The sequence below is a fragment of the Ambystoma mexicanum genome, chromosome 1p (assembly GCF_040938575.1).
Source record: "Ambystoma mexicanum isolate Mex_15411 chromosome 1p, UKY_AmexF1_1, whole genome shotgun sequence".
Classification (NCBI taxonomy): Eukaryota; Metazoa; Chordata; class Amphibia; order Caudata; family Ambystomatidae; genus Ambystoma; species Ambystoma mexicanum.
The window spans coordinates 826,998,149-827,021,596 of NC_090921.1; the positions used below are offsets into that span (position 1 = coordinate 826,998,149).

Below are 23,448 nucleotides of genomic sequence, written 5' to 3' on the forward strand. Positions count from 1 at the left end.
GAGGAGGCCCTTTCAGAATCGTCCCTCCAACACATCCCACTTCTGCGCAGAATTATACAGAGTGGCTTCGACACCGTATAGCAAAATTGGTATGACTTTTTGCTGATGGAACAACATTATAGGCTTACAAGAACATTTTCCATAGCTATATAGCAGAATCTTAAATTGCAATATCAAAGTTGTCATTTTGTGACGTAGATTCTGCTCATAGATGGGGTCAGACATGGTATTGTGCATCAACATACCTAGGTATTTATACTCGGTTACAACGGTTAGTTCTAGGTTTTGTAAGGTCCATTTAAATTTATTGGCTTGTGTTCTGCTAGTGCCTGGACATCTGATACTTGTGTTTTCTCTATGTTAATTATTAAATTATCATCTTGCACATATTTCTCCCAACTATGTAGCAAGTTCTGCAATCCAGATGGTGTTTGAGAGAAAAGAATAAGATTGTCACATATAGCAACCAGGCCACAGACTGACAGTCCAATTTTGGGGCATCAGTTAAGAGACACGAATGATTCCCCCATGGCTAGAATAAACAAGTTGAACAAGATAAAGGCTAGTATACAACCTTGTTTTAAGCCTTGCCTTGTAGAAAATGAAGCAGAGAGTAGACCTTTCATTGTGAGCCTCACTTGCATTGATGTTTTTGTATGCAGATGTTTTATTAAGGCTATTAATGAGACTGGACAGCCATAACGTAAGAGCTTTTCATACAGTAATCGGTCGATGGAATCAAAAGGTCATCCGGAAGTCCACAAAAGCCATATATGAAGGCTGTTTCCGGATGGCACTTTGTGACTTCAGTTTATTTAAAGTGATGATGCTGGGCATTGTGCCTATGCTGTCTGCTACAAACCCAGATTGGAACAGATCTCTTTCATGCATTGCCAAGGACCAGTCATTCAATTTTCAAGATTATGCGGCTAAATATTTAGCCTGGAGCATCCACAAGTGTAATTGGTCTGTAGCTCGATGGCTTAAAATTATCGCCTTTTATAGAGAGGTAGGACTATGGATCGTTTCCATGATTGATGGATAATCTGTGTACGATTTATGTTTTCAAACATGTTCCATAGGATATCGACCCAGATGTGTGGGTGTGAGTGTTAGGTTGGATAACCCATCTGGGCCAGCCGCTCTTAATTTACTGATTTTGCTGATGTAATACAATATGTCTTCTTTATCAATTTTTAGATGAAAATGATCGATCGTATCATTGGTCTGAGATTCATTATGGTCATAGCCCAGGGAGTATATTTTTGAATAGTATTCAATCCATCCAAGCCCGGGGAACGTTGAACACCCTGACCCCGAAACATTCGAGAGTTTGAGTAGTCGCGTTGAACATAGGGCTCGTTTGTTAACTGGCCAAGGGAGTGTGATATTCCTCCTTAGCACTCTTATGGGCATCTTTGACGGCCTTCCCGAACAGTGCATTAGGCTCCACGGGCATGAATAGGAGGGTGGCCTGAGTTTCTAACTTAAACCCAGATTGTCTGAGCCAGGCGTGGCGCTTGATGCGTGCGCCTTCTGCTATGATGTGTCCTGCATTATCTGCTGCATCAATATTTTTCAGGATGCAGTTTGATATCTGCTTGCCCTTTGCAATAGTATTGTACAATTGAGACTTTAGGGGCACCGGGACAGCTTCGACTTGGCGTTCCAGGTCATCAGATTTGTGGTGCTGTAACTAGCTACAAGTGTAGTGTTGTTGGCGATTCTGTTTTGGTATGCCACGGAGGAGGCTTCTCCTGAAAGTATAGATTTTTTGCTTTCCAAGTCTGGTGGGGTCTCTGCCAAGGAGTGTCTGCCCTCTTGCTGGTAGTGGTGACAACTAAAGAATCAGGTTTAAGCTGACATACAGAGGGTCACTGGGCGCCAGCCTGCACAGTTTTTCCATTCTGGGGTTGACCGCCCTTGTGAGACTAGGGGCAAGTAGAGATGGCTGGATATGTTTTTGTACAGACTGTAGGAACGGAATAAACTGGTTGGTAGACCTTTTGGCTCCCAAAATATCTTCCACAAAGTCTGTCGACTTATGCTTCCTGAGTGTCGAAGTTAAAAGTGTTGTGCAGCCTTTAGTAGCAGTTCACTGTATTGAAGTTGGTTATCAATGGGAGAATCTGTTACTGTCTGGCACTGGTGGTCTGGCGACGGGATTACGTAGATATCGTCATCATAGAATTGGTCCAGACTATAACGGTCACCTTCAGACCCCGGGGCTTGTGACCCTGAGGGATTGTCGTAGTACATGTCCTTTGAGTGGTCTTGCTAGGTCAAGGCCCGGGGTGCCTAGAGCAGAGGTGGTAGGCTGTGGCTCAATACTAGGTTTTTTGGCGGGATGCTGGTGTGCTGAGGCCCCTCGCTGTGAGGCATCTCTAAGGGATAGTAGTCGATCTGGGTGTCTGTCCATAAAGTCCACGAAACTGGACATGCTCCTTAAAATTGTATTAAACTGTTCCGGAGTATAATCACATGAAGGTGGAAAACTGGACATGATAGGGGTGGCCTGTTTTTTGTGGTGCATCGCCCCCGACAGTCTACAGGGGGCGTTGGGAGAAATCTATGGCCTGTGTGCTCTTGGAGGCCAAAGGTGTCTTTTTTTCAGTGACCTAGCTTTAAGCAGGGTAGCACAGACATGTTTTTTGATTAGCTCTTGCATCTTCGGCGTCTAGATTCCGAGCATCCAGAGGCATGAAACTGCTCTTCTGAACACACGTGAAGAACTGCTTGCATCTTTGGACTCCAACTCTCCAGCCGTCATCTCTCTTATGCATTTTACACATTAAGCCATTCCATCCTCAAAGGATCCATGATACACTTCGACACCATTTACCACACCATTCTCCTAGACAGGCGACACCCTTTAGGAATCAAAGACCGTGCCCTCACTTGGATCTCCGGTTTCATCTCCAATCGCTCGCAAATCATGCTCCTCCCCCCCCCTTTATCTCTACATTCCAATCAGTAGCAAAAGGGGTCAGATAGGGGGCATCTGTATCTCTGCTCCGCTCCAACATCCATCAGAACCCACTCCCTGAACTCATCTGCTCCCAAACCTCACCTGCTTCAACTACGCAGACGATACCAATCATCCTTAAAATCCCCCAAATCGCCAGCCTCCAACCGTCCAGATAGTTGTCATGCCTCTCGGATATGGACTACCAGCAACCTCATCCTCAATCCTGGAAAAACAGAATTCTTAGTCCACGAGAAACTAGCGCTCCTTCTCCAACCTACTACCTGGCCTGGAATTCATCCAAGACAAACTCACTTGTTCCCACCCCTCACAGACACTGAGATCTGGCATAGCAGGTCTCCTAGTTGTCCCACACTACAACTGCACCAGACTGGGCAGATCTTCCTTGCACCAGCAAATCTGCAGAATTGATAATCACTTGGCATTCAGAAAGTCCCTCAAAACTTGGCTCTTACCTTCCTCCTCTTCAGACATTCTCGCACTCTATACTGTTGACGCGTGCACAGAACCACTAGCTCAAACCCGACAACACACCTATCCACCACGAAATGTGTGGATGCTGGCAGCGATCGCAGCAGCACACGTGATCAATTCACCCCACTCACCCCCACACGATCGTACATCACTCCCTCGTCCCTTCGGGCCCCTCTACCAATGCTGAGGCTCTCAATCCAGGGAGACCACAACCGGCAAGACCAACCAATCACGTTGGACCTAGGAAAATGAACTCCGTCCGAGTTTAAAGGTATGCATACCTTGCACCACGTTTGTGGACAAAGGCCACAGGCACGACCACCCATCAATGCACTATAGAATGCAGCTTCATGGCAGATTATGGAACCATGGCATCCCCTTTGACTGCACTCACCACTCCAAAGAAACCCAAATAGGTTATTTGGTCAGTAGTGTGAGAGAAGGCCTTTCAGGGCTTAAAAGGATTCCCTTTGCCAGGCCCTGTTCCCAGCGCATCTGACTATTAGAGATCCTTTATTGTACAGACTGATACTGATACCGCAAGCACTGAACTGTTAGATGGCAGTGGTACCCCTATGTGTTTTAATTAGCTGTCAGCTGAAGTACAGGGATCTAAGGAAGGCCACAGTGGAAAAGGAGTATGTTTTGCCATTTGTGAACCCTTAAGAAGCCGGGGACTCACTTCAGTAAACAAACTGACCAGCTCTTAGAGATCTACAAACTTATCAGGAGAACAAGTAGAAATTTGGTTACCAATACCTACACCAGTTGATGCAGCGATTTCATTAGAAAGAGCAGGAGAGTTTGATAGATAGTTGTAGAGAAACACCCATCGTTGCCACACATGTGGTAATATTTTGGAGGAACAAAACATCTTGTAACAATACAAAGTATTCCATGACCAACACCACCTCATTAAGGGTGCAGGACCTCTAATCACATTCGAGATAAAACACTATCATGGTGATATACAACTTTCCCCTACGTTGATTTCAAAGGAACCCCCAATCAACCTGTCTGGGTAACCTGGCTGCCTTTTTGAGTTAGGACTTTTTAGCTTCGCTCATCTGTTCAACTTGCTTGTTTTTGGGGCACTTGTCAGTCCATAAGGATGCAAGCACAGGTAGAGACCCCCACCCTCCACCCCCAACATGCCCCGCATTTCCTTTTTCCTGTTTTACTTTCTAATAAAAAACACCTTGTGCATAGCAATACAGGGAAACTGTGCCCCTTATCTTTTTGTCTAGCAACATTTGTTACCCATTTAATGTGCCTAGGGTAGATATGAGGCAGCAAAGCAGGTTTTAATTTTTTTTTCTGTTGCACTAACATGCACCATCTTTCCACCCCAATAACGCTGTTTGGGTGACTAGACTCAAAATGGTAGTTTGCCTTTTAAGTCCTGTTCTTTGGCCAGCTTGATTTATTGGTCATCTTCCTGCCCTCCGAGGCCAAAATCACCAATATCAGGAAATGCACTTCCACGTGATCCAGTCTTGGATTCCTAGTCAGTGCTTTGCAGGACTGAACTGAATTGGTACTGCCTGCTGCTGTCAGATGAGCGATAACTGGCTGGATGATTAGACAACAACCACCTGTTTGAACGAAGCCGATCTTTTCTATTGGTGGGCTGAGCCAGCCCCCAGCTTGCAATTTGTATACAGGGAGTGTGTCAGAAGTCATTCTGGAGGTCACCCAGTGGAACCAAGAATCTGGAGAGAGAAGAAACGGCTAAAAAGAGTTGAAGGACTACTGCTGCAGAGGGTACCATCCTCATCAAAGCCAGCCAACAGCGATCGTCTGCTTCAAGTAATACCTTAGCTAGTGTTATATTCTGCAATGTGGTCTTGTTATCGGACTTCAGCGGTGTCTCTAAAGCATCCTGGAGGCTGACCATTCACTGAAGAGGCACCTTCGCTGTACTATATAGTCTCTACTTTAAACTGGAGAATTGGCAGATCCTGGACCTCTGGACTAGGAACCTCATCACCTGCAGCAGCTGCGCTCTACCTTGAAGAGGGGCCTGTCTGGAACTGTGTTTCACTGCTGCTAAGACCCAAGCCTGCCAGCCTGATCGAGTGCCTTTGCCACTGCAGTATACGGGGGGGGCATGGCCAGGGTGATTCTTTGCCACGAGAGTAAAAGTTGGTATCATCCAAAGTAGTCTGTCCGGTGAAGCCAAGGGTTCAGGTACAGGATCTGCTTCGCCGGAACCACCACTACCCGGACCCAAACCAGACACCTACTTCATGCACAGCACCTGTGATTACTTGAAAAAATCTGCGACCGAACCAACTTCCTGAGTGATCAGCCGCCAGCAATTGTTACTTACCTCGGGGTGTTACTTTTTAGTATCAGAGTTCAGGGGCTGAGTGCACACACCACTCTTGGTGCCTAGACGTTACATATGGATTCAATGGTTGCAAAATCCAATTCCTAATACTACCTTTACCTGACCGTGGGTGGTGAAGTTCTAGTTGGGAATTCCTACCTGGGGAACCCTCAAGTGTCTAAGAATTGGAAGAGACACCCTTCCTTTTGAGAAACCCATTTTTTTTTTTACTGAACAGTGTGCTTTTTAAAAGAACTCACCTTAGTTTTGGTCAAGTCTCGTAGAAGGGGACTTTGAGACCTCCTTAAACCCCTACCCAGTTACTTGCCTATGGACTGAATTCACTGGAAGTTACTTGCCTGGCTAGGGAAGAACTGCTCAAGTTAAGGCAACGGTTGTATATTTGTTTAACCACTTCTCTTCTCCCCCACTTTACTTGAAACAGTTACTTGCTTTGCTGGATTTCTTATAACTGAGGAAATGTGAAGTTCCCCTTTGGGCCCACCTATTTTGAACATGTATGTGTAGATATTGATGTCTGTAATAGGAGTTTTAGCTGCATGTGTTTTGGCCCAATAAACAATATTTTGTATACATCTGTTTAGACTGCCATTACTGGACTAGCTCAAAATTTTAATAGTACCTATGTGCAAAACCCACAATCTCCCAAGTCTAAATCTTGCTGCTCAGCCTATGCTATCTGGCGAGGGTTTGTTTAGACGAAGTATGAAAAACCCTTGCTTATCCGCTTATCCTTAAAGTGGACCTTCCAAAACACACCGATTTTGGCTTTGAAAATACCTCCCAACACACACATGGGTTAACAAAATCCTAAAAAAAAAAATTCTAAAAAAATTCTAAAAAAATGAGTGTGTCACAGGATAAACAAGATTCGTATGTCAAGAAAATTACAGATCATATTTTACAAAGTCATATCTTCAACACTAATTTACAAAAGCATGCAAAGTAAACTGTGGGATTTTCTTTTTACATGGCAATGCAATTACAGAGGAGAGTTCCACATTTAACACTTGTGTACGTATTTATGGTTTGGCTACTCACATCTTTGGGGACCAGGTTCATCACCATCTTGTTCCACGCTGTCATAATCTTCACGTACTCTTGCTCTGGAGCCTTCCTCTGAACAGCAGCACAAAATACCCAAGTTAGTGTGTATGCATTTCTGAAGCAGCCTTTAATCTACTTTAAAACACCTGCAGTAGGATGCAGAACTACTCTTAAGGCCCCAATGTAGGCTCAAGACCGACCGAGCACTGTACTGCATGAACAAATTGGCACATCAAACCCTGTAAACCAATGCCACCAATTTATAAGACATTTGCTATAAAACAAAAATCACACCCCAACATTGAGCGCAGGATGATGTAGTAAGCTTGAGTTTTTGGAAGGAACAAAAAATGTTTTCTAAAAACAAAACTTATTAAAATAGCTGTACTTGGGAGCGAATCCACCTAGAAACAGAATTGCTTCTTTAAATGCTGACTAGACTGTCCTGCACAGATCGGTTATCATCAGATGAGCAGAACAGGACACAGCCAGACAGTCTAAACCTTGTAGTAATTGTGGATACTGAAAAGTGGGGTGTCAGCCTCTCAGAAATCAATTATGTTCCTGTTTTTCACTGTAGTTCTGGACTACATAGCAGAGCAACAATCCATGATAGGCAGCCTAAGGGCACTTGGTATTTGCGAGCTCAGGGGAAGTTTGGCAAATAGCTCTAGCATTTGTTTCACATGCACAAGGGGCCCCAAGAGAGTTGATTGCCTCCAGATATTGCTTGGAAGGGGATTCCGCCTCACTGGTTGACAAAGCATTTTTTAGGGTGGGGTCACGCCTATTTCACGCTCTATTCCACAGTACTACACATCCTACAAGTAGGAAGGCATGGCCTTTGCTCCCCCCACCCAACGATCCTCCATCTTACGTACTGCACAGATGGCCAGTCATAGCCATTACACCCCCTCCAAGATATGAGCATATTGCCATGCACGGCTGGCACTTTTGCACAGCTCGGAAACTGCCTCACCCGACTTTGGTGTCCACACTACCACTGCTACCCTTGCCCCACACCATTTTCCCCAAAGCTCCACCTTCCCATCACTCCCCACACAACCATCAGTCACCGCAACAACAATCTCCAAGCCCCAAGGCACAGAGGCCTGCAAACTCCTAACAGTATGTGTCCCTCCACATCAGCTACTACCACCCCCGCACCCCCATCGTCGCCACACCCCTCCGCCACCCTTGCTTATCCACTCCCGCATACCCACTTCACCCCCCCACCCCACCAACTCTACCCCTGCCATACAGTACCCACCAACCCATGCCTAGACGCAGCATGTCAAGAACGTCTTAGCACAAGAACAGTAATCTCCCATCCTACTACTATACCCATTGTAGGTACCACAAGACAAGTGAGACCATCATCACAAACTCGCCTGAACCACCATTATCACGCCTCTACTCACTACCTTGCCCATCCAACAACCAGCCCAGGAACTTACGCTGCTGTTGAATCCGCCGCCTGCGCCCCTACTGCCCTTCCCATAGATTCCACTGTCCTCCCTATAGACCCTAACTCCTGTCTCAAAGGCGTATTGATAAATGCCTGCTCCTTAGGAGCCCACGCTATTAACATCCACAACATACTTCTCAACCAACATCTGGACTTGCTAGTTATTACGGAAACCTGGTTACATACAGCATCTGGCCCTTCCCTTGCCTTAGCCATCCCTCCTGACTTTACTATCCTTAGAGCAGGACTCCAAAGGAGGAGGAGGAGCCTTAATAGCCACATCCACACTACAGTTTAGATCATACCCTCTTGACCCGCTGTCTGGATACGAACTCCTATTAAAACTCACAATTGAACCAAAAAAAAAAAATGATTGTTATATATATATATAACAATCAACTTTCTTATTATCTATAGACAACTCAATAATTCCAACCACCCTGAAACTGACATCCCCTTACTCATCACCCCCACCTCAAACCCAACACTAATTTCATTGGCCTAGGAGACATTAACCTTGGAAAGAATGATAAATTGGATCAGAAAGTCACTGAGTTTACTGCGGCCTTCCACGATATGCATTTCTCGCAAATTTGCCGATTCTCCCACCCTCTCCAAAGGTAGAAGCCTGGACTGGATTCTGACACTAAAAAGCAAGAACTACCCTCAACTCCCTTTTCGGAAGTCAGCTGTACTGACCACCATTGGATATGTTTTGACATCCTAACGACAAAGCTTTAGGCTCCTCCGCGAATTAGCCCAGGCCCGATCTCTACTAGAAATACCAGCAAACTCACATCAGAAAATCTCTGGCCCATCCTTGTAGACACCCTCAAGAACTATCCAACCACAGACTCCAACCCAGACAGCATCTCCACCATCTACCACAACAGCCTTAAATCCACTATTGATTCAGTAATCCCCCCCCCCCTCTCCTCTAAAATGCTTCAAACGAGCTAGCTTGTGGTTCAACGAAGAGCTCGCCCTTCTACACCGTAATAAAAGAGCATTGGAAAACATCCATAAAAATAACCCGTCCTCTAACACTACTAAATCTCGACAGCCAATAAAACCTATAAATCAGCTGTGATTGCCCATGAAGCCAATTCCTTTAATACGCACATCAACAATGCGTCCTATAAAACCAAAGAACCATTCCCTATGAGAATTGGAATCTCCCATCCCCCTAGCCGCTTCCGTCAACACTGACAAAGCCTGGTGAACGACTATCCAAAATGCCTTAATCTAGACGCTACAGAAAATCGTGAATAAGAGAATTCTACTGGCAGGCAAAGTGTGCCCACTATCGCCCCGACGCCAAGGCCAACATCTCTGCTCCCCAATTCAAATTCAACTGTCTCCCAGGACCAAGTCCTGGCCACCATCTCCACCTTGAAACCTAACTGGAAAGGCGATAGTTTTCCTGTCCGTCTAGTCAAACTTTGCGATCCTGCTTTAATCCCCATTATCACTGACTTTGTAAATGCCTCCTTCACTACAAACTCAGTCCCCTCTAATATCAAAGTGGCATGGGTAACCCTGTTACTCAAGAAACCATCTCTGTACCCATCTATTCCCACTAACTACCGCCCCATTACCACTGTCCCTTGCCTATTGAAAAGAGTGGATAGAATAGCCTATACCCAAATCCAAGACTACTTACAAAGTCATCACCTGCTTGGAGCCAGGCAATCGGCGGGCCTAAACATAGCACCGAAACAGCTCGCCTAGATTTAAAAATTCAGATGGACAGCATTTGAGATTCCGGTAATATGGGCATTCTCCTCCTACTCGATTTGTCAGCAGCCTTTGACTTGGTACACCATGACAAGCTGTGCCTTGCCAGAACGAGAAGCCACCTTGTGGATTAAGTCTTTGTCAGAACGTACTTCTGGAGTCTTCATTAGTGACAAGGCCGCTGACCACATCGCAGTACTCCTAGGTGTCCCTCAAGGCTCCTGCCTTTCCCCCACCCTATGCAATGCCTATACACTACATTGCTTTTCGCTGCACTTTATTCTATGGGAGTTATTTACACCAACTTTGCTGACGACGTGCAGATCCCGATCCTCATCAAGACTATCACCATTAATAAACTATATGCCATCACTCAAAACTGGATGGCCACCAATAGCCTCTGTCTTAACGATGAAAAAACAGAGACCCTCATTGTAGGTTTGCCCACAAGTCTAAAATCCCTACACACCGACTACTGTTCCATTACCATTAACGGAACCTCTATCCCGGGCGTCTACCTAGATGCTAATCTTTCCATGACTAAACACATCAATGCCCTATCCTCTTCTACTGCCTACACTTCCAAACTCCTAGCACTCAGCCGAAAATTCCTCACAACACAAAACTGCCTTATCCTAGCTCGAGCCCTTATATTATCAAAACTGGACTACTGCAACATCGTGCTTCTAGGAACCGCATCGATCAACCTCACCAAATTACAACTGCTACAGTACAAAGCCCTATGGGCAGCCTTTGGACTAAAAAGGAATGATCATATCTCTCACATCAGAAGAGAAGTACATTGGCTACATATCCAAGTTAGAATTCTTGTTAAGACTGATCACTACACAAATGTATTACTAATGATGCCCCCACCTACCTGAACATCTGCGTTTCCCAAAAAATAGTGACTAGAGCTTCAAGATCTGGCTCAAGCTCACGCCTGAACGTCCTGAGATTCAAGACCAAAAGGGCAGGGGTCCAGCTTCCCAGCAGCGGCACCAAAGCTTGGGAACGCCCTCCCTAGTCACATTAGAAACGAACCCTCACACCAGCGCTTCAAGAGGCCAGCCCAATTCCATCCACATCTTGCATGAAATGTATGATTGTACATTTTTCTACTGTGTGTAACATGATCTGTAACTTGACAAGCTCCCAAGTAACCTACTGATTGATACCTGCGGGTTTGGGCATGTAACAAATGCAATAAATACCAGGGCTTCAAATCACAACCTTATAATAAGTGAAAGGTTTTAGGAGTTTGGAAAGGGGTTTATCGAGGAATAAATACATGGCCAGTGTAATCTTGTAAACTCTCCTGTAAAGTTGACCACACAACAGGTTTATCATAAGAGGAAGCATTGCCACAAGAGAAACTATGATGAGATGGAGTGATTACAGCACCTACTTCCGGTTATAAGATGATAGGTTGCCGTCCAGTCAGGCCTACAGTTGGAATGACATGTAGATCTATCAGCAGCATTCGACCTCGTTGATCACAACACACTCTGCCACCATCTCTCTATAGCAGCCAACTTCTCCCCAAAAGCATGCGCATGGATCACCTCATTCCTACAGGAAAGGGCCATGAAAGTCTTCTCGGACTCAGCATGTGCATCTCCTAGTCACATCAAATGTGGGGTGCCCCAGGGTTCCTGCATAGCACCCACCCTCTACAACCTGTTCACACGTCCTCTCTTCAATCTCCTTGATTCTATGGGCATCTCATACACGAATTATGCGGATGACACCCAAGTACTCATCCCGCTTACAGGTGACTATGAGCTGGACAAAAACACCCTCAACTCCATCTACGCCACCATCCAAGCCTGGATGGCTGACAATTGGCTTTGTCTCAATAGCGAGAAGACCGAGCTTTTACTTATTGGGTCACCAACCATTCTAGGCAACCTTGACAAACAATACACCTCTTTTACCATCGACAACATACCGATTGCGGTATCCCAATCAGTCAAGACTCTTGGAGTCTACCTCGACTCTAATCTCACCATGGATAAGCATGTCAATGCCATAGCCTCCTCTTCAGCATACTACTCCAAACTCATCTACGCAGCAAGACCCTTCCTATCCTCACAAAATGGCCTCACTATTGCTAGGGCCATCATAGGATCTAGGTTGGACTACTGCAACGCACTCCTTGGTGGGACCTCCGGAAAAAACATCGCCAAACTCCAGCTTGCCCAGAACAACGCCCTCAGGGCCACTACAGGTTTATCCAGGAAAGACCACATTTCTGACCTTAGGAGGCAGGTCCACTGGCTGCCCATTAGGCAGAGGATCATCTTTAAAATCCTCTCCCTCACCCATAAATGCCTCCATGACCTTGCTCCCCCCTACCTTGCCCAGAGAATTTCACGACCCGCCTCGGCCAGGCCCACCAGATCTGCCTACACCAACCTGATTTCTACTCCCAAAACCTGTAGAGTACGTGCGGGCGGTTCGAGCTTCTCAGCCCTAGCAGCCTCACATTGGAACGCCCTACCTTCGCTCCTCAGGGGGATTGACTCTCACCTAGCCTTCCGAAAAGCCTTAAAAACCAGGCTGTTTGTCTAAACCTTCCTGCCTTTATATCTACAGGCTCACGAACATCATTTGTAACTATGTTCCGCTCCTCTCTCTGTAACTAAGTACCTTTGTTTCCTATGTTTACACAATCTTGCTGCTTACGCCTTCATGTAATAGCGCCTCGATGTCTATGGGCTGCAGTGCGCTCTATAAATGTAAATAAATAAAATAAATAAATAAAAATAAATAAATAAATAAAAATAAATAAATAAATAAAAGTTGGGGCAAAACTGCAGAGCCGTATTGACCAGGTAGAGTAAATGGGCGACACAGAACAGAATAAAGTCAGAGTTTGAATGAACTCTCAGCCATCCATTTTCAAAAGCCCTTTGCACCAAGTTAATAGTTGAAGTGCTTAGGGGACTAATGGGAAGCAGTTAGCATCATTAACGCAGAAGTGCTTGTAAAGACCACAATACTAGTGGAGAAAGATAACTGCTACACAGGATAGTGGAGCCCTGAAGGACCCTGTAAGAATATAAATAATTGGAAGTCATTTGAGACCCTGGTTAGTTTCACAAAGACGCAGAGCTACTTTTGACTCAAACCCGTGGTCCCATGAGACATTACATCCGATTTGACCTTTAGGAATTTCCATGAATATGTATATTAATTGCATGTATAGTAATTTTTAAACTATACAATGCAGTCAATAAGTGAGATAGAGATAGAGAGAAAATGCAAGGTCTGGGAAAGACCTTTCTTATAATCTGAAGTCTCAGAAGTGGGGAGGAGTCAGCAAAGAGCACTGCAGGAAACCAAGGTCAAGCTGGGGAAACTACTGGCAGAAGTGAAGCCTGAGAGCTGGAGAAGCGTTGTCAAAGTAGGGGGACCCAAAAAGGGACCAGACCAAGTCAACACTGAAAGAACCATTCCAGAAGAACATTTTTTGTTGTTGGTTTTGACTAGGACTGGACATTTAAGAGTAGGATTTTAGAACTCTTTGCTGGTGACTTATTGGAACATTTTGCATCATAGCTAAGGGCAGCCAGGATGCTATGGTCTGGCTAACATTAGGATTTGGAACTTTCCGCTGGGCAGATCTTTGGATACTGTTTTGTAAACTAAGGTGACCCGGGAGGTACAAGAAGTCTTAAGATTGGGTTAAGAACTTTATGATTTGGCCACTCGTCTTTGAAGGCGTTTGCTTTAGAAACGACTTCTTGTTTAAATACGTTCCCTAGTCCCTAGAGGTGCTTGATACAACCATTACCCCCTGGTCAAGCATATCAATAAAACAAAGTGCAAGGACAATAAACAAACTGTATATGGATCATTGCTCCGTGTATTCTTTCTCCCGCTGTAGCTTCAGATTACTGGCAACATTTTATACCCAAAAGGCATTTTCAGTTCCTGCTCAATTTATTTGGATCCCCAGTCACAGCTAATTAAAACAGGGACAGCTACTGCTATCATATCCCGCATTTGATTGATAATTGTGCAAGAGTGTCCGGGGTTTATGTAAGAGCAATCATTGCTGACTGGATCCAAGACACCAGAAACTTACTTCACGACAAGAGCAAACTGACCAGCATCCAGAGATACCTAGATGTCATCCAACACATGTCAAAATGTTTCCTGTTCAGTGTCCTGCCATACTGGGTTAACGTACTGTCTCTGGAAGATCATATAACTTGAGGATGATTTGGAGGTCAGAACTTAATTTTTCTAATTTTTATTTTTGGTAGGCAATAAATCCAAAATTAGCTGGAGATTCTGGTCTTTTTAGAGGAGTGGGTAGTTGCTTTCAAGTATTATTTACTTACAATGCAGATGGGACAGACAGCACTACTAGGAAGGAAGCCGATAATCCCTGTACCCCCCGTCCCACACTCCCTCCAAATGTCACACCCCCCCTATTTCCATTACATTTGAATTATTGGAGGTGGTAAAGCATATAGTGGTTTGGAATCGGTCTTAAGTGGAATTTTTGAATGTTGTTGGTTTTTCTACAGACTATGGCAAGACGAAAACCGAGCACAATACACTGAAAGTAAAAAACATTAATATATGTTAAATGAAGAAAAACACACAAACATTTTACTTCTTAAAGGAAAGTCGGACCAAATAGAAGTTGCTTTTAAAAATGTTTTGGGGCTTTTATGTTACAGTAATGTGGAAACTCCACCACTGCGTTCCCAGCCCACCTTCACTCGACACCTCTTAGTGTAAAGGTACACAGGGGCCTCCCACTCAAGTTTATGAAATCACCTTGCATTCATGCTTGGTCATGCTCTAAACCATGCTGTTCCTAACCAGGTGGTCAAAGTGTTTGTTTTGATCCATTTCATGTTTTTATTTTAAAGTATAGGAGCCATTGCTTTCTTCACTTGCACCTTTGTTATTTCAAGGGAAAGCTATTTTACCTTAGTCTCTCATAATCATGAACTGGCCTACGCCTAGATACAAAAATGTTTTGGCAGCCGGTAAATCAGATCACCCAGCCTGATGTGTACAGGGAGCTGTCTTGAGCAGGAAATTAGCTTTTAACATATTAAACCACATTAGAGGTTGCAGGGCTGGCCTAGGGTGAGCCCATGTCTGCACAACTGCTGTTTCAGGTCTGCTTCGTGGTCCCCACAGACAATAGGATGGGCAGAAACAAATGGCTGAGAGTAGGGCTTAATATAATTAGTACTCCAATTACTACCATACAAATACATTGAGCTACTAATGTGTCAAAACCAGCTGCACCCTTGGTGAAGCCAAAATATAATTACAGCTGCCACCAGCTTCCTCGGAATCCAACCACCCTGGGGCGAAATGGGTTTGATGAAAAATCAAACATGACCTAGGAGTCGTACAGACTACCGTAGCACAGAACAAACGGCATCAGCAAAGGGACTTCAGAAGAAGTCTATCTGATACCACTTAATTTGTTATGGTATCCATCACTGATGATGGAAACAGGGGGTGGAATGCTACCGATATAAAGGTGGTGCAATCACAAAGTGCCCACACCCCCCATAAACTAAAGGCAATTCTGAAAATCAAACTTTAAGTGATGCCAGGATGACCGTGATATTTGTGAGCAACCAAACAGTGGTACAACATGCAATGACGTCTCACCTGAGCCAAAACCTCTTCCTTTCCGCTTCTTTGCTTTTTCCTTTAGCTTGTGAATGCTTTCTGTAAAATTCAAATGTAAAATTCAATATTACATAGTAATTTTATCATCACCAGTAAAAGTGTGCAAACGCCCAAGTTGCATTCCTCCCCCTTTTAAATACATACTTTTACAGGGATAAAAAAAAAAAGAAAATGAAAGTGGCAAGCTTCTAGCCAGGCATCAAAAGTCTCTCTTCCCCTTAATTACCCCAACGCACAGCATACCATTCGTTACTCTTTAAGAGTTAATAGACAACACCAATGTAGTCATCTCACCGAAATTCTACAAGACAGTGAATATTAGGAGTCATTATCTTTACAGAAACTTTCAGCAACAAACCAAAATTGAAAAGAAATATTTTCCAGCAAGCATAGCTTTTCTTGAAGTTTTAACTAAATTTGCAACATTGTCATACAGTGCAATCCTATGGCTCTTGTGGCGAACCAGGAATCAGAAGCACCGAGGACATTTTCAAATGGTTCTTTATTAAATCAAATAAGAAAAGGCTCACCTATTCCTATCACTAAGGGGATTGTCCCTGCCTAAGAAACTAAACTACAGGAGCTAGTCCGTCATGCAAAAACCGAAATATATCCTCCGTCCAAAACCTAATTCTACCTGGCCCTACCCCTATAGAAAAAGAACTTAAAAACCAGAAAACTGTGCTTCCGGTTAAGATTTCCCTTGGCCAAACTAGGTGTGCTTCTTCTCAGGGTAGCATTCTTCGTTCTAATGAAAAAATAACGTTTTTTATTAAAGCCAATAAAGAAAGTTCCTTAATCCTCCGTACATGATCCTCAAGAGATTCTGTAATTTGTGGTATACATTTAAGTGTTAACATCTTTACATGTAGGGATCTTTCTAATATCCTTTTCCCCCACTTCTATGGATGCTTTTGAGCTTCAGTTTCTATTCTATTAGCTACTTTACCAGTGCCTCTTATAGGGCCTCCAGGTCTTTGCGTTTCCTTATACTTGACTACATTTGTGGCTTTCGCCAAAGTTCATAATTTGTGTTTCTTGGGCTCCAGTAACCCACGTTCACAGTTACTTCACTTGTTTCCAGTTGCCTCCCCTTTCCCTGGACCACCCAGCTACCTTCTTCAGCATTGGACTGGTTCCTGTGATTTGGCGTTTCATCGTGGAGTCTTCCCCTAGTTTTTTGCTCCCAAGTCTCAGTTTCTCAACCTGCCGCCTCGGCAGTCTGCGCGCACACAGTATCTGTATTTGTTTGTGAACCCAGTGATCACGTGACCCTGACCATGCAGCGTGTGCTCACCTTCTCTCTTTGACGATCTTCCAGTGTTTACCCCCTGCTCCTTCGATTCTCGCGCAGCCGTTGGCTCTGTGGCCCAGCAGCGAATCACCCCTCCAGGACTCCCAAGTGGGAGCCGACGGACAAAGCTGGCCCCCATGCAAGGCCCACTTATAAGGCCAGCAAACCCTGTCTGGGGTGCACTTAACCATTGAGCCATCTTCAACAAGTCACAGATGAGCAGCAGAGGATATACTCGCCTGCCAGTCGACTAGAATCCACCAGCGACCGATGCAAGGCAGTAGTAGGTGCTGCTGCAATCATTACATTTTCCCAAGAGCAGTTGCTCTATTCTAAAATGGCCCCTGCTATTACTGCAGCCCTGCCTGGGCTTCACTTTGTTCTGTGCCCGCCTCCGCCCATTGACAATATGCTGAGGGCAGTTTATGATGAGAAAGTGAGAGCCGGCCCCATGCAAGGCCCTCATAAGGCCTGCGACCCCTGTCAGGAGGACCACTCATACCTCAGGGCTACAAGGAATGCAATAATGCTCTTTTGCATAAATCTGACATTTTTTTTTAATATATTTTTTTTATTATATTTTTTTATACACCTTCCAGCGTTTCGTCCAAACTCTCCTAACTCACACACACTTCTTTATTTGCCTGCACAATTACTGCTACTGTTCATGTAACTCCATGTCCATCAACTCTAAACACCCAATCTAGCACTGCCTACAGCCCCAAGACCCACTGGGAATTGCTTTCCTGGTGTGCTTATGACACCAACTACTGTTCCATTATTGTTTGCCTAGTGTGTCCCCGCTCGCTGACCACACACACACACATAACCTGGACCAGGAGGCGGGGCCTGCTCTTTACTGTCTGATGTTCTGGCTCGCAAACGCTATTCTGACATAATTCTCTATTACAGCATTTCTAGACCTCATTGCATTATACAACTCATATTGCCTCCAACCCCGCCCCCCTCCCAACCTCCGAGATGGAGTCTTGCCATGCTTGTATTGTCATTTAGGCTCACCTTTACACTTGAGGTAGCCCCACACCATGAGGTGTGACTTATCCTGTCTGTAACTTCCCCATTTTGATGTGTGTTGCATTTACATTTGAATTTGTCTAACATACCTGATGCGACATGCAGCTTTGTGCCCCATATATTACTAAATCTAACTGTAACCCTTCTGACCTGAAGCAGTTTGCTGTATTTACATTTGAATATATCTAACTTACACGCCTTGACCTGCAGCCATGTGCTGCTTAGAATACTAAACTTGTATGTAACCCACCCGAGTGGCTTTGTTCAATGTTACTAGCGCCTAGATGGCTATGGGCTTTGTGCACTGCTATAAATGCAAAAATAAATAAATTCCTTTGTCAGGGGCTCTCCTCTGCATAAGGTTCCCTCTCCCTCTCGTTGGGTCTTCATCTTCATTGGTTAGGTGAAATCTGACATGGTCTATAGCTAAGGAGATGGGAATTGTATTACTGGTTCTCGAAGGCGATACATCATAAGTCCAGGCATATTAATTCCCATATGAGCCAATATTGTTCCTCTCATAGGGAGTTCCACATTGGAATGGGAGTCCCTGGCCCCAAGAGGGAAGTCACTCCTAGTGAGGTCCCACTTGCCCAGACCGCTAGGGAGGGTCTTGCTTAGTGGGCTCACCTCCCTAGCCTCAAAGGGGATGGCTCCCCCTTCGGGAGAAGGGGAACAGCCTAAATTCATCACTAGATTTTAGGGCCACGCTTATTCCTAGCCCTTTACTCTTCCTTTCATGCTCTTTTGGACAGAAAAGCCATTTCCTTTCTAAGCCCTACATTAGGAGGCGTCTGTACTGTAATTTACTTACTGGGAAATGGTTACCCATACTCAGTGATGTTCTCAATTACCGTCATCAGCGTCTTTATATGCAGTACGCTTTCGAGTCCTGGGGAGCATGCACTTGTCCGGGCTTCACTCGGCTGCTGCCCCCACACAATGTAAGGCTTGGGAAGCGGAGTAGCAAACTCAGCATTACCCTGTCCACTGTTTATGATGTACGCCCAGCACAGATTCTCTAGATTCCTTCTCCACTCCAGACACCCTTATTGAGAGACTGATGTGCCACAGAAGGGTGTTAAGGATGTCACCTTTTAAGGAGCAGGCAAATGGAACATAAGCATGCGTGAGATATTGTACTAACACAAGCCTCCATCTGCTTTAGTACTAACTGTGATTACGCCACAAGGGTCACATCTTGGCTCAGAAGCAATACCATCTGTTTCCACCTTGCATCAAGAGACAGCCATTCTTTGTTTTTACAACGTGCACCTTTCCTGAGAATGAGATGGATGACAGGCAAGTGATAAGACATACCACACAATGCATGCATAGAGGGCTGCACATGGTAGGAACGCCTTGACCACCCGCCACCATTGGAATGCCAACAGGTTGAAGGAGGAATGCCTCCTACAGGGAAACCAATCAAAAGGACCCCATCCCTACAAGTGGCAGGAGGAGGATTTGGCACCCAGCCATCTCCACAGGTGAGCCTTTCTCTTTCTCCATGTATAGGGCGGACTGCCAGGTTTACAATGGATTGGAAGGAGATATCAGCCTTTGCTTGCGTCTTGCAGACTGGAAGGGGTTTCCACCCACAACATTGTAGGGAGCCCATATGAATCTTGCCCTGACACCCACATTCCAGTTCTCCGCAGAGGAGAAGTTACTGATTGAGTGAAAGGTGAAAGAGCTGGCCCTAAAAGGGGCATTTGGGTCCTCTGCTTTATCACAGAGAATCATTAAGCAATCTCTTTCTGGAGCACAGGAAGGGGAACCTACACTCCATTATAAACTTGACAGACTTCAACAACTCGGTAGGCTACTGCTACTTTTAGACAGAGGCCATCCATTTAGACATATATTAATGAATGGGGACTAGTTGGTGCGATTAACTCACAGTCCCCAAGGTTTTGGGCATTTGCAGGTCTGATGAATTCAGGGAATCCATCCGTTCTTCCCTAGGGGGAGCCACCCCCCATCGATGCTAGCGAGGTTGAGTCAGATAACCAAACCCTCCCAAGGGGTTCTCCCTTTCGCCTTGGGGAACTCCCTATACTCCAGATCTCGTCTGTATACATGGGAGTCACTAATCCTGACGACGCACCCATGTATGTGGCTCAAGATAATGCAGGCAATATATTTGTGCTTCACTCAGTGAAGTAATGATGAATCTTACACCCGTTCCGACAATCTGTGGTGAATTTTACGCCCCCTCATTAAAGGAGCAAAAATAAAAGCCCACCGACCCTCGAGTGGTGCGGAGAGAGACGAAAGGACAAGGCCAACCAAAGCGAAGCTTACTTGGAGTCACTAGGTGCCACAGGACGTGCTGGGCACAGAAGGGCAATAGAACGCCACAATGAGGGGAGTCCAAAGATCACGCGTATCCAGACTGGAAGACAGGTAGGGGAGGAGCACTGCTGCAAAGACACACCCTCACAGAATTGGACCCTGCAACGTGGAAGGTGCACGGGCTGCCCAGGTCGAGGCTGAACAGAGAGCCAAGTGAGGCACAGGGTCACAGAGGTCCCCAGAGAAAGACTGAACAAGAGAAAGAAGGGTTACAAGAGCCTGAGACACTTGGATAATAATCCTCCAGAGGGGTCGCAAACCACCACAAGAGCTGAGATGACCACAAGTAGAAGAGAGGGGTTACAGAGAGCTTAGTGAAGTATTGGGATAAAGAAACCCAAGAGCCAGGGAAATCCAATAAACCAAGTGAAGAACAGATACGAGGGGAGCCTGCAGGCACCAAACCCTGAATCAAGTGGGGAGACAATACTACAAGTGGTGGAGAGAGATGGGGGCATCAGGGAAATACCACCCCCATTTAAATAACTTTTGACATTTTGTTTTTTCTGGAACTTATGACTGTTTTGATGTTCAACTTTGGAAACTTGCAGATTTTTAATAAGCTGCCAGAACTGTGAAAAAAGGAGAACTGTTAGATTGAAGAATCCTAAAACCAGGAGAGATGCCTGGAAACCCTGGGAAATATTCTAGTATCCAACACGGAGTGCAGGGCACTCCACCTAAATGTCTTATTTTTGCCCAAGAGGTAGGGCCAGTTCCGTGGATAGGTTTGGATGGAGGACTATTTTTCTTTTAAACCTGGACAAGCACTATACTTTAGTTTCAGCCCTTGCTGTTTCACAAGATTGGCAAAAATGGTGGCAGTCACCCTTAATTTTATTTATTTAATTTGTTGATAGCACCCAGGACCCGGAGGTATCACAGCGCTAAAGAAGAATCCAGTACATTCTGGGGACTGTGACAGGTACAGTTTTGTTTACAGGTGACATTTCAGGCAGCAGTATTAAGCATATTTGTCGAATAGTGCAGTTTTTACTTTTTTTTGCAAAAGATCAGGTAGGAGGGTTCTTCTTGGATAGAGGACAGGCAAATGTTCCAGAGAGTGGGAGCGATAACGGTGAAGCGCTTTCCCTGATGGATACAGGGGTAATTAGTGAGGTGGAGGAGGATTGCAGTGTGCGGTGCGCAGGTTGGACTTTTTTTTTAGATGGGTTCAGCAGAGTCTTGTGTACTGGGATGAGGCTTCACCTTCACACAATAGTTCTTGCCCCCGAAGGTTCTTCGATATTAGTACCCAACACAACTTATTGCCGACTTTCTTCAGCCCCTATCCTCCTGCCCATTCAGTTTCGGCTTGGTATGTGACATCTGACCCAGTACTGGAATGAGGCTTCTTCTCACAATAATTCACTCAGATATTTTCGTTATTTGGGTGTAACAACTTTAGTCCCACTTTTTCAGTCTAGTGATTGGGACGAGCTTTTGCCAATTCATAATGATGTTGCAGGCCTCCCAGTCCCCCAGATACCTTTCTCTTGAGGGGGGGCCAGTTGTTGGGCCTGGCACTCGCTCGAGAGGATTCTCTCCCTCCTTCACTTCCTTAGGTCTATGGCGGACGCCTGCTCCGCTCTGGCACAACTGCTCGGAAGCAACAAATGCTTCCAATTCAGGCGGTGTCCGCTAGGTGCATCATTAACGTCTATCATAATGGCACTGTCATGGCCCAGGGTCCCCAACCCAATCCTTTTCTCTTTGACCGGTGCCTGCCGGCCCTCATCAACTTCCTACCTTCTCCCTCTACTCCTCCTTCCTCTCTCTCTGCACCTCCTTCACCACCTCCAACAGGCGTAACACCCCCATGTCGCCCTCCTTCGGAAAACCTTCAAAGGTGGTGACCAGCTACACTTAACAGATTGAGCAGAGTGGCTGTCAAAACATTCCTCTGACACCTGCCTCCTATGTCCTCACTCTCATCGAGACGTGGTTCAATGCCAGCTCAGTCACTGCTTTCCACTGCCCTTCTCCCCGACGGCTACAAGATCCCCTCAAAGCCCTGGCCCAGCCGGCTTGGTGGCGAAGTAGCCCTGATCTTCCCTGAGTGGGTCCCCATCTCCCTCATACCCACCCAGCCCTACTTCTCCTTTGAAAGTCTTGCCTGCAAGTTGGCGTCTCTCTCACACATGGCACCATCTACAGACCCCATGGACCAGTGTCAGTCTTCCTCCTGGGGTGAGCTGGCTTCACCTCTCCTGACCTCTACCTCTCAACTCCTCCTCTGAGATTTCAAAATCCACCTTGACTCCACTGTTCCTGCCTCTTCACTCTTCCATGATCTCTGTACCTCTCGCTCACTCACTATTCTCCACTCCAGCCCTACCCACTCTTGAAGCCTTCATCCCTGCTGATCTCCCACTCTCCAACCCTCTAACTACCACTCTCACCTGGTCTGACCACTCTCACCTCTCCTCATTTGGGACCTCTCCGCCCCGAGCCTCCACCAGCACTGCCAGTCTCCTTCACGGTCATTTGTCCAATTAAACAGGTGTCAGCTGCTGCGTTTGCCTCCTCTTTCATCCCTCCTCTTGACTCTCCTACTGATTCAGTCCTTGCCAATCTCCCTCTTGCCATCACTAATGCTCACCATTCTTGCCCCAGTGATAAGGGTCCACCTGAAACCTGCCTCCAAGCTTAACAGCTGGCACGGCTCTGATCTAGCCGCTCTGAAACCCAAGTGCAAAGATGCTGAACGGTAGTGGAAGACCTCAGGCTCATCCCCTGACCAACCGGTATGTTGCCTACTCCAAAGGCAATACTGCCTATCTATCCTCTCCAGGAAGAGGGCTCACATCCAGGCCCGTATCTCTGGAGCCTCTAAAAACAAGGCTGAACTCTTCAAAATCTGCACGGAACTAGCCAATCCATCTGCATTGCACTGGCCACCCATGTATCCACCAAATCTCAGGACATTCTGACCTCTCTCTTCCTCCCCTCCCCCTGCAACCCCTGGCCTCCCCTCCACCCCCACCTACTTTCCTCCTTTGCACCTAGCACAACGGACG

At 45.7% G+C, this 23,448-nt stretch overlaps 1 protein-coding gene across 1 annotated transcript in view; it reads right to left on the minus strand.

Annotated features, from left to right (window-relative positions):
- RBM8A (RNA binding motif protein 8A) overlaps positions 1–23,448 on the minus strand; it is a 60,900-nt gene that overhangs the window by 33,308 nt on the left and 4,144 nt on the right. Inside the window, exons 2-3 of the mRNA XM_069652658.1 lie at positions 15,721–15,780; positions 6,855–6,932 (exon numbers count right to left, since the gene is read on the minus strand). Of these exons, the coding sequence (XP_069508759.1) occupies positions 6,855–6,932; positions 15,721–15,780 (138 nt within the window). The remainder of the gene's footprint in view (positions 1–6,854; positions 6,933–15,720; positions 15,781–23,448) is intronic.